This window comes from Microtus oregoni, unplaced genomic scaffold, assembly GCF_018167655.1.
Source record: "Microtus oregoni isolate MIOR12 unplaced genomic scaffold, Mior012 000012F_ref0000307, whole genome shotgun sequence".
NCBI lineage: Eukaryota > Metazoa > Chordata > Mammalia > Rodentia > Cricetidae > Microtus > Microtus oregoni.
In genome coordinates this window covers 20,529,633-20,541,735 of record NW_024543071.1, presented here as the reverse complement: position 1 = coordinate 20,541,735, position 12,103 = coordinate 20,529,633, and the positions used below count along the sequence as shown (strand labels likewise).

General features: G+C 49.2%; 1 protein-coding gene across 2 annotated transcripts in view; it reads right to left on the bottom strand.

Annotated features, from left to right (window-relative positions):
* Window positions 1–1,522: 1,522 nt before the first annotated feature.
* Aldh18a1 (aldehyde dehydrogenase 18 family member A1) overlaps window positions 1,523–12,103 on the bottom strand; it is a 35,255-nt gene continuing 24,674 nt past the window's right edge. For both annotated transcript variants that reach the window (XM_041661991.1, XM_041661990.1), the window contains exons 13-18: window positions 10,944–11,081; window positions 8,797–8,992; window positions 8,569–8,690; window positions 6,214–6,400; window positions 5,176–5,271; window positions 1,523–2,603 (exon numbers count right to left, since the gene is read on the bottom strand). In XM_041661991.1, the coding sequence (XP_041517925.1) occupies window positions 2,422–2,603; window positions 5,176–5,271; window positions 6,214–6,400; window positions 8,569–8,690; window positions 8,797–8,992; window positions 10,944–11,081 (921 nt within the window). In that variant the 3' untranslated portion in view covers window positions 1,523–2,421. The remainder of the gene's footprint in view (window positions 2,604–5,175; window positions 5,272–6,213; window positions 6,401–8,568; window positions 8,691–8,796; window positions 8,993–10,943; window positions 11,082–12,103) is intronic.

The following is a 12,103-nucleotide window of genomic DNA, read 5'->3' as shown; positions in this document are numbered from 1 at the left end:
GAGACAGGTTTGTAAAGTAATGGATGGAGGACAGATATTCCTCTCCCCATGCAGTCCTTGTGCGTATCCAATAAGTTGGTATGTTCCATACTGTTGCCACGGGATGTAATCACAGAGAACCTACAACTGCCGCTTGAGTAAGATCATGCACTTATATATGCCAGAGGGACTTTTTTCTCTTGCTCCTAGTGGAAACTGGGAGACTCGGGGCTGGCTTGTCATTTTGTGGCATGTGTGGTTAGGAATTGGTAGGAGGCAGGACCTCAGGAGTAGCCTCAGAATAAGAGATTCCTTCCCATAGGACAACCCAGTAAACACTTGGTCACCCAAGTGTTTTTCAAGACTATGGCCGCCTCCTAGTCCCCTTTAGGTTTCTTCACTTTGGATGGAGGAGAGGGTGCTGGTGACCCAGTGTCTGTGGAAATTGGCATGTTTACGGGAAATGACCTTGTTGACTAAGTTCATCTGCCTTTTCTAGATCATACCCCAACCCTGTCCCATGCTGTAAAAATGGCATCGTCAGGAGAGATGATATCAACACTACGGCTAGGACTTGTTTTCTTGAAGTGCTATAACCTGCCCTAAGTCAGCAGTCACTGCTCTCAGACTTGCTGGTTTCATCCCCATGCTGGAGCTTGCTTGCACCAACCTGCTGCCCGCAAGCTCTGCCTCTAATCACTCCCAGAGCCCATCTCCCCCAGAGCCCATGTCCCGGCCTTTGTTATCAGTGACTCCCCCAAGGGCTCAGCTCTTTTGGGGCTGCAACTTCAGACTCCTGGGGCATCTGCTGTCTGGTGGGGGCTGGTTGTCTTTCCAGCTGGACCTTGCTTATTGCCTTTTCAGGCAAGCTATGTCAGAACTCCCCCTTCATGGGGCAGGGCAGGCTGGGTGACTTGCCAGACCATGTAAGGGTCTGGCTGAGAGGTAGAGCTTGGAGCCAGACTGAGAATATGATCTCTACGACTGTGATTCTTATGCCCATAAAACTACTCTGAGGGTCAGAAGCAGCATGTCAGTGAATAATGGCTTCTTTTGGAGGCTCTCGGGAAACAAGATGTCTTTGAAATGCAGACTATAGAATACCAGAGACTAAGTGCAGGGCTGAAGGGGAGGGAGTGAGGAGATTATAAATTCACAGGTCAGGAGCATAAACTTAGTTACAGCTACCGTGAGCCAAGGACGTGGTCAGTGTCATGGTGGAGTGGATACTGTGGGGACGATATGTCGTGCACACCCCAGATAACAGATCATCATTTAAGTAGCCTCTAAGTTCTTTATGCCCACTATCCTGTTTTCCTCTCCTCTCGAGGCCTGAGTCCCTCCCTGGAGGGCTTCCTGGCACCACTTCCATGGAAACTGCAGACACACACACACACACACACACACACACACACACACACACGGGCCCCAGCTAACTTCCAGAGAACAGCATGCTGAGAGCAGGCAGGGGAGGAGGGTCACCACGCAGGGAAAGGACAGGCGAGGGTGAGGACAAATAAGGGAGAAAAGTTTGAAACGTGTGCACGGGCTTTTATAAGAATTTAATTTCTCAAAAAAGGGGAAAGAATCCAAAGTATTAAAATAATCCTCTAATCTTTGTTCTGGAGGTCAAGAACAGGATGACAAAATAATTCATATAAAAAGGTCAGGCATAATTGTAGATCCTCCTCCCACTTGCAGGAACATCTTGAGATTCAAACCTCCAGTGTGATGCTCAGATTCCAACTACATCAAAGGTACCATGTGTCCCTGCCAGGGAGAGACTGCAGCTGTCTGGGATGCACACCCTTAAATTCATGAAGGCCAACCTTCCCAGGGATGTAGGTTAGTCCATTTCAGGCACCGTTTCCGGTGAAAATGTTTAAGGTTTTAAAGAGTTGCCTCTCCTTAAAGATTCCCAATCTCCCCTTCTGAAGATGAGCAAGTATAAAAGAAATAAAATTGCACTTGGAGATTCTGAGGATGGAGGGGTTGGTCCCGGTCGAATGCTAGGAGACCTTACCTCACTGAGGTAATACAAGCAGCCAGGACTTCCTTGTCATTGATGTGGGATGATAAGAGATGGCTCTCCTTTAGTTTCTGGGGGGATGGGATGGGGGAAAGCCCAGTCTCCGCCTGCAAGAATGGTTCTCTTCCTAAAGACTGGACTGTGTGTCTAGAGAGCCAGGCTGGTGGTAGAGCCTTTGCCTAGCACGTTTGAGACCCTACGGTCAACCTCAGTAACAGAAACAGACACATACGAGAAGCTGGGATGGAATGTGAACATTAGCTAAGACAGGAAATGCTGAGTTGAGCCAGAAGCATAGGAGAACTTTCCGGAAGGCAGACCCTTCTAAGAAGTGGGGATGAGGTTCTCTCTGCAGATCCTTGAGGAGCCCAACTGTGACAGTCTGCACAGCAGGCCTGACGGCCTGGCTCCTCTCAGCTGAAGTTTCTCTGGGGAACAGGGAGGTTCTCGTGAAGATACTTTAAGCTGCCGTGCTCCGAGAAGTCTGAGACCACATGGTCTTGTCCACGAAGCAGCCACTTAGTAGTTAGCAATCCTTCCAGTCCTACGGGTCCCCGGGCATGGATTCGTGATGTACTGATTCCTACTTCAGCTCCTATTAAAAAGCAAAACAAAACAAAAAAAATCATGGAGAAAGGTGTAGCTTCCCCAGCCACTGCTGCCTGCTCGCCCGTGAGCCCACAACGAGTATCTTCTCTCCTTGCTACCTTCTGGCCCATCCTCCTTGGCCAGCAAGCTGGTGTTCCTCACCCAAGTGAGTGTGTTCTGTCACTACAGATCACAATGCCCCTTCTCCCACTGTCATTCATCCAGGTGTATTCTGACAGTTTTAGAAGATCTATCTGCATCAGTTTAAGCATCTCAATTGTTACCCCGGTATGTTTTGAAGTGAACAAAAACAATGTCTAGTATAGAGTTCATCTCCCTAAACAGTCCTTACTCCCCCCCCCCCCTTTGAGATATAGTCTTACGGTATAGCCCAGGCAAGTCTTGAATTTTTCATCATCCTGCCTCAGCCTCCTGGGTGGTAGGACTTTGGGTATGAGCCATTATGCCAAAATAGTATTTATTTTTAAAAGATCCATTTATTTTTATTTTGTATGTGTAAATTTGCATGTATATATGTGCACCACATGTGGGCCAGTGCCTATGGAGGCCAGAAGAGAATGTCAGATCTCCCAGAATTGGAGTTTCAGTTGGAAGTCACCTGATGTGGGTGCTGAGAAAAGAACCCGCATACTCTGTGAAAGCAGGATGTGCTTTGAAACTCAGGCCCCCGGAATAGCCTTCATACTCTCAAAAGCATAGTTCTTAATACTCCTTAGGAATTTAGCACGAAGGCACCTGCCAGTTACTGCTCATTTCTCTATTTCTCTCCCCTCTTGCTCCTGAGACCAGGGATTTTCCTGGGTCTGGCTCAGTGTTCTCCACTGTGTTCAGTGGGGGGCTGGGATTCCCCGTGCATCACAACTTCATTGAGCGTGCATGGTGTACCAGGCCTCGGGATGAAGTGGTGAAGAACGAGGTCCCATTACTGTGGAGCAGACAGTCACTGGCAAGGGAGCCAAAGGACGGGCCAGTTGTCACTTTTCTACAGTGCTGGAGTCGAGGGCTGTGAAAGTTAAATCAGAATCCCAATGCGACAGAAACGGGAACTCAAAGTCAATGACAGAAAACTGTGGTAAAGCCTTACAACTTTCTGTGATCAGGGAGAGGGGTTTCTCCAGGCAGATCACATGTTCCAAAAGGCGGGGTGTGTGTGTGTGTGTGTGTGTGTGTGTGTGTGTGAGGATGTAGCTCAGTTGCAGAGCAATTACCTAGGATGTCCGAGGCCCTGGGTTTCATCCTTAGCATCAAACAGAAAAAAACCAACACCCACAACAAAACAAACAACAACACCAAAAAGGGTAAGGAGATTACAATTCTCAAATGTTGGCTGGGCATGGTGGCACAAGCCTTTAGTCCTTATACTTGGGAGGCAGAAGAATAAAGATCTTTAAGTTTGAGGCCAGGCAGGTCTACATAGCAAGTTCTAGAATAGCAGTGCTATGTGAAAAGACCCTGTCTCAAGAAACAAAACAACACCAACACACACCAATGTACTAACAGGCCACTTGTTGGGTCTCGGGTGCTCAGCCCCAAAATAACCACATAGAAACTGTATTAATTCACTGCTTGGCCCATTAGCTCTAGCTTTTTATTGGCTAACTCTTACATATTAATTTAACACATATCTTACATATTAATATAACCCATCTCCATTAATCTGTGTATCACCATGTGGCAGTGGCTTACTGGCAAAGTTTTGGCATGTCTATCTCTGGTGGCAGCTCCATGGCTTCTCCCTGACACTGCCTCCTTTCTCCCAGAATTCAGTTTAGTTTTCCCCTGCCTATCTAAGTTCTGCCCTATCAACAGGCCAAGGAAGTTTCTTTATTCACCAATGGTATTCTCAGCATACAGAGGGGAATCCCACATCTCACCAACACACCAACACACACACACACACACACACACACACACACACACACACCCCAAACACCTCAAATATTCATGAAATGTGCTACAAATGTTTTACTGGATGCTTGTTTAATCATCTGCACAAACAATTCTAGAGAGCTGGACGTTTTATAAGTGATGAAAGGACCAGGTGTCTATTTCTATGACCACATGTGTGCTGGTGCCAGAGGAGAACCCAGAGTCCTGTGCATTCTAAGTACATGCTTTGGGCTAAATCCCCCACCTCCACCTCCTTGCTGGTTCCGAACATTGGTGCTTAGGCTCTGTGTAGATGCCAAGACCAGCCCCTTCGGTTCTATGTGTAGTTCCTATCTCTCAAATCTGCAATGGCATGCTATCCGGGGACCACAACAGCTTGTAAACCAAGATAAGTTGTCCTGCCTGCATTGCAATGGGGGCACCGGGGCTTGTGCATATTGGGTCTGACACTGGCTGTGTGATCTGGGCAAGTTATCTGAATTGTCTCTAGATGTCCCCATTTATGGAAAAGGAATCAGGAGCAGGTGAACGGTCTGCCAACGCAGGCGGGTAAATGGGCCTATTCTTGATTCTCTGTTCTTTATCTAGATCACACACAACTGGAGGAGGTGCCATTAGAGCCTGTGGTGGGAGAGCCACAGGGGGCTCCTTTTCCCTGTCTTTCTTACCCAGTCCAAAGCGGTAGCCATCAGAGAAGCGAGTGCTAGCATTCCAGAACACGCAGGCGCTATCCACATGCTGGAGGAAGAACTCTGCTGTTTTTTCTACAGGGGAAAGAAAGAGGAACCAAATGAGGATGACCCCTGGAGAACACGCCCACTCCCTGGGACAGATCTGACTGCACATGCTGTCCTCACATGTTAAACACACAGGCTCAGGAGAGCTCTGAAGGGAAAGATGGATACCAGACCCCACGGTCCGAGCTGGTCGGGGACCACTGGAAAAGCGTCTCTAGGTAGTTATGCCTCCATGCTGGAACGGCCTGTATAGGTCTGACCTCCAAGACCACACACATTAGCTCTGTGGCCTTGAGAAGGTGTATGACCATCTCTGAACGCAGGAGAAGGGGACAGTACCTGCCTCTCAGAGTATGGAGGATGAAGCCAGTTGGCCCGAGAGCCCTGACCCCAGTGCCTCATGGTAAGTGATCAGTTAATGATGGCTGCTGCTTGGTGCTGTGAACTCCTCAGGGGTTATAGGTCATATGGCTTCCTGCACCACAAGGCCTCGGAGCCAGACACCCTGGCCCGTCACTGATACACTGTTTGGGCGGTAAATGAATGAGTATATGTCTGTCCTGCTCCGCTCTGAGCCTCCTAGTACTAGTTCCCTCAGCTGTAAACTTGTTTTTCTGTTTTGGACTCAAGGTCTTACTATGTAATCCAGGCAGGTCTCCAACTTGTGGCAATCCTCCTGCCTGAGATTTCTGGGTTCTGAGATTACAGAATGTCTGGCATTGAACTACTTGGTAGGCAGCTGCACAGGTAAGGACAAGGCCTCTGATGCCCGGGGAAGCCATCTTTAAAGTGGTACCCATCATCTCTGTCCTGCCAATGGGGGCCCTGGGATGGACCACAGGAAGATCAGAGAGCACTCCAATGCCAGGACTGTTCTTGGTGAGTCTGGAGTGTGCTTTCCTGCATGACTAGAGCAGCACCAACTAGAGAGAAACCTGGCACCGCTTGCCTGAGGTCCTGCATACTGACCATTCTCTGTGACGATGACATCTGTGTGGGAGCTGCCGTATTTATGGATGTGATCAATGGCTTCCTGGACACTGTCCACCACTTCAATGCACACTTCCAGGTCACCATACTCTGTTCGGAGTGACTTCACTTCTGAAGGGCTGAAGGTGAGGTAGGAGGCAAACTTGGGGCCTGCGTGAATTTTTACCTGTCAGAGAGAAAGATCCAGTACAGAAACAAAAGACAGCAGCAGTAGGAACCAACAGCAGGGCCTGCGTGATGTGACCTCCCCCTCCTCACAGCAGCACACCCTGCCCCATGGTAGGCCAGGGCTTGCTGGCCACTTTTCCAGCAACAGGGCCCTGAGCAACCTGAGGCAGGGATTCCAACGAAAAGCCTTTGAATGTATGAGGCACGGCTTCTGGCTTTTGAGTAAAGGAAATTCCCATTCTCTATGAAGTGGAACCTGCGCTGGACTCTTGACAAGAAAGAAGGCTCCACAGATGTATCTTTATTCCCTACACCCCAGGGAAGCCCTGGCTTGGTACTTAAGACTACCTCAAACTAGTTACCTGTGTGATTTTGGCCTGTCATAGCCAGCTCTAGGCTCTCAAACTGATCCTCTTCCTGTTAGACGGACATAAGGATCCTGAGGGACTTCATCAGTCTGCTTGCACACAGGCCTTGTTCTCTGAGACCACACAGACTAGGTATATGCCCTGACTCCTTCAGGTCTTGACTCCAGCTATGACAAGCTCTATCTGTCTTGCCTGTGGCTTGGCTTTATTGGAACTGTACTTTCTGCAGGACGGGGGAACCCCATCTGTGATCAGGTCACCCCGAGGATTTGGTTCCGACATACAAAGGTGCCGTGTGCAGGACACACATTGCCTCATCTTGGTTTGAAGCCTCTGAAGGCAATCTTCATCCTGATGCCGGGGGTGCTGAGGGTTCGCCCACAGTAAAAGGAGGAGGCTCAGTTCTAGCCAAGGATGGCTTTCCTCCTGGGCAGTGACTGTGATATTTGGCATCTGCAGGTGTCAATCAAATGGTCTCTAGTGGATGGGCTTGAACACGAGTAGTCAAGTGTTCTGATTCCTGTTTACTCTGTGGGGTGCAGTGACTTCTGGTGCTGAGTAGTTCTGGCTGCTAATCTGATTGGGGATTCGTGAGGTACACCTGTGCCTGTGTCTGTGATGGGCTTTCCAGAGATACCTAGATTCTGAGGACTCTGGCCTAATGGATTAACCTTGATGGATCTGTAGTAGGATGGCATTATTGGTAGGGGGTGGAAGACAGAAGGTGGGCCTACATGAGGAAGGAGACGGCCGGAGACATGTCCTTGAAGGCTGTGTTCCCCTTTCCTCCGCTTCTTGGCTCCTGTGATGAGCCGCTCCCAGACCATGACAGAATGAACCCTCTGTGAGCCACGTCAAAGAGTTCCAGATGGCAGCAGACTATGGGGTGACTAAGGAAGCGGCTGCTTTGCCAGTTCTCATGTTCTTTAGTTGCAGCCTTGAGGAAAACGCTGAGTCCCACGAGAAAGTCACATTTTCCCACTTCTACCGACAGCCTATTCTCTTCTAGACTAGACTGATACACAGTGCTGTGCTAGATCTGCTGACAGCCTATTCTCCTCTAGACTAGACTGATACACAGTGCTGTGCTCAGACATAGAGATTCCAGGCATCTGCTTTCCTCTTGTGGGTTTGAGTAAGTTTTAAAAATTTTATGTGTGCGTATCTGCAACATGAATGTGGTTATATGTGTAATTTTTATGTGAATGCATATAAATTTTACTCTTGAAAACACTTGCAGGGCTAGAGGAATGGCCCAGCAGTTAAGAGCACTGGTTACTCTTCCAGAAGACCCAGGTTCAATTTCCAGCAACTATATGGCAGCTCATAACTGTCTGTAACTCTAGCTCTAGCGGTTCTGATGCCCTCTTCTGGCCTTTTGAGGTGCCAGGCACATGTGGTATACAGACATACAAGCGTAACACTCATGCACCTAGAATAAATCATACCCCACCAAAAAAAAAAAAAAAAAAAAAAAAGCCCTCACCACAAAGCCAAAACCATTTCTGCACAATTTTTTAAAAAAATTTTACATAAAGGTAAAGCCTAGGTGGATATATAGTTTTGCCACCCAAAGGAAACCCCGCTGTAAAGATCCACTCTGTAGGGTGGTATAAGGTCTGTTACCTTTGCATCTTTGCAGCAGGGATCCATGCGGCCATCTGGACATCGGTTCCATCCACCCAGCAGACCGCCACCTCTGTGCCCAGCACAGCACAGCATGCACAGTGCAAGTGTCACACACTAGTCCCTAAGTGGCCCGGAAGCTGCTCTGCACTTTGCTGCGGGTCTACTGTACCTGTTCCACTCTCAGCATATCGATGATCTGGTCAAATAACGGTGTTCTCAGCAGATCGCGGTGGATGAGCAACGTCTCCAAAGCATTACAGGCAGCTGGATACTCACACTTGGAGTCCCTGACTGAAGAGAATGGAGAGCAAAGAGTGAGTCCTGAACACACTATCCACAGGCACAGAGCGATCACCAGACTTTCTGCTCACTCCCCAGGAGCCCCGGGCCAGCTCACCGAGCCTGGTGACCTTGTCCACACTGGCCTCGGAATCCACATACATGTGGCAGATCCCTTCGCTGTGGCCCATCACTGGGATCCCCTTGGCAGCTTTCTGGATGTCTCTGACTAGCTGGGAGGAGCCACGAGGAATGATCAGATCTATTATTTTGTCAAGGCGGCAGAGATCCTCAACTTCTTCTCTGGTATTCACCTGAAGAGGGAGAAAACCAAAGAGGAAGACGTCATTTTCTGGCTGCACAAAATATAGAAACAGCAGCTTCCTCTTTATAGACCAATGTCTGCATTAGCCAATACGAACTCCAGCCCTGGGAAAACTTACTCTGAAAGCAAGTTCCTGACTGTGGGAACTGAAGCGCTGTCCAGCAAACGCTGGCCACAGCGACAGGACTGTGGGCCGCGCTGGAACCCATGCTCTGCATTTCAGAGAGCTCAGTCCCAGAAGAGAGGATGGTGGGGCAGCTCACCGCAGCACAGGGCAGAGGATGCTCGGGAGGGGCAAAGAGTTGTGGGTGGGTCACCAAACCCAGGGCACGCTGGGTCTCATTAGGAGGTTCCACTTCCCAAGACATCACTGAAAACCTATCCAGGGAGAAAGACTGTACTCTCACAAGTACCTGGGTTGGACACAGAGATGCCAGGCATTTTCTTTTCTGAACTTATCACTGTCTTCCACCTAGTCATGTTACAACAGAAATATAAAGGTACATGTGCCGGAATATTCATAGCTTCTTTATTTCATGAAACTAACACTTGGGTAAGACCAAATACCTACCAACAAAAAAGATGAACTGAGTATGTGGCTATAAATGGACTACTAGATGGTAATGAAAAAGCAGAGAGAACTGCGGGATGCAAAAATACAGGCGAATAGCACAAGCTAATAATAAAAGTCACGGAACAGAAAAGCACGTTCTGGATCCTCCACTGGAGTTCAGGGACAGACAGAAGCAACCGAATGTGGTGACAGTCAGAGAAAGTGGTTACCCTACGGTGTGGTGGGCACAGTGGACAGGAAGGGCAGGAGGGGTCCTGTGGTGGGCTGGGGACACGAGGCCACGTGTATCCACACAGACAGAGTCAGAGAGAAGTCTGTGTGTGATCTGTGTACTACTGTAAGTATGGTACACATTGGCAGGGAGGGAGGGAGGAAAGAAGGGAACTCTTTCAGCCAGGCTGTGCTAGAGCTGGCTGAGTTCCTAAGCCTGGAATCTTCCCTGAGCAAGCAATGAGGCAGGCCCTCCCAGCAGGGAGAGAGGAATCCCGAGATGTTGGAGGGAGGAGCCTTCCATGGGAAAAGAAAAATCTAAAAATGGCTTAAATCAAATCTAAGCCCTACCACAGACTGGTGACTTTCTGCACCAGAACCTTGTTTTACCCGGTCCAGACAGGGCCTAGGAATGAACAGCACTTCCCTGTGGGGTTCTAGCGGGGAACATGAGAAGATGAAAGTGACTTGCACGACTTCCAGCTGTTCCCATCACACTCATCTGGCAGCTCAGGCCAGGCCAGTGTCCACAGAAAAAGTGGCAGCAACAAGGTCTCATTTGTCCATACCACACGATGACAAACTTCCTTAAAGTGACCTAAGTCAAATCTAAACTATCAAAGACTGGTGAATTCTTTACCTCGAAATGATTACCCTAAAAAACTCCACCAATGAGAGTAATGCAGCTCTAGAGAGGGTCTGGTGACCAGTGATGTATGGCTCAGCAGGTAAAGATGCTTGCCATGCAAGCCTGGAGATCCGAGCCCAAAATTCCTGGGACCCATGTAAAGGTGGGAGGGGAAAAGGGGCTCTCTAAAGTTGTTCTCTCTCTCTCTCTCTCTCTCTCTCTCTCTCTTTCTCTCTCTCTCTCATACACACACACACACACACACACTCCAACAGGAATAAAGAAAATTAAATTTTTACAAAGAGTGAAGGTCTGGTTGATACTGAGTTACCAGCAGTGCCAGGATATGTCTGTATGGTGGCAGCTGTCCCAAGTCAATGAAAACCCACCTGGCTCTGCAGAATGGCTGGGTTCACAGAGCCTGTGGCCTCTCTAATCGAGCTTGCCTGTAGAAGCATCTTGGCTTCGCACAACCTAATACTTGCTACAAATTTCCATAGACGTCCGTCACCTGGCCCTATGACTTACCAGCTGGATGGCGTCCTTGACTCCATGGATGGACAGGGCCTCCTGGGTCAGGAGGTGAAGGATGCGGTTGCTGTGTGCGGCCTCCTTCCCTCCTTTGAGCAACAAGCCGTTGCCACTTGCAATAGCCAAGGCTGCCACCTGCAGATCAAAGGGAAGACAGGCCGAGTGGGAGTAAAGTTCGCAATGCTGTGTGCCGGTGTGCATTAATACAGTGTCCACCTCACCTTTACCAGCATCCAAGTACATTACAAACTCAGTTTATCCTACTCTATACTGAAGCCCAGGAAGGGTGGTGACACCCCACCGCTTATACACGTAGGACTGGCAGAAAACCTGGGAGATGTCTGACTCTGGGGAACTAACATATATGGCTTCCACAGAAGCACCAGCAATGCGACCTGAGTTCCGAGGCCAGGGTCACACACAATCCCTCCCCACTCTGGTCACGGGGGGGATGGGATGCTCAACTCCCTTCACGGTAAAGAACCAGCTCCACTGAGTCAGCAGAGGCTGGGAGGCACCTGTGGCCACAGCCCACTGTGGTCCTGGAACAGACCTGGGCGTTCTACCTGCTCGGTGCTAAGAACCTGGAGAACATGGACTCGAGCCAGCCCTGGACGGAGCCAGCAGCCTGCGAGGAGGAGCACACTGCCCAGGGCAGGGAAAGGACGAGCTACCCCACTAAGGCGTGAGAGACGCCAGTTTAGTCATCCTCAGCCTGGAGCTGGGTTTTCTGAATACTTTCCAGATGAATGAAAATCACCCAGGTTTGGCAAGGGAGAGAAAAAGGCTACCAAAACTTTTTGCCTGGACATTTAAATCTCCAGATTAGGGGTTCTTACTCCTTTCTATTTGCTTGAGTTGCTCTTGCGCCCCTTAGGAAGGTTATGCAAACTTTCCCCGACAATTTTTAGGATTTGTGTTTTGTTGTCCAGGGCTTACACTTCAGGTGAGGAGCCCTGGCCACAGTGGGAAGCCTATTCCTTGTGAGGATTCGGGTAGCTGAGAGGTGTCATTTCATAAAGAGCCACACAGAATCAGAACCCATACACATCTGCTAATACAAATAAATTTTCAGTTACCACGAGGCTCTTCCACAAGAGTCATTTGTGGCCAGAGGGGTAGTGGGCCTGGCTGAGGACAGACAACCAGGGGGAGGG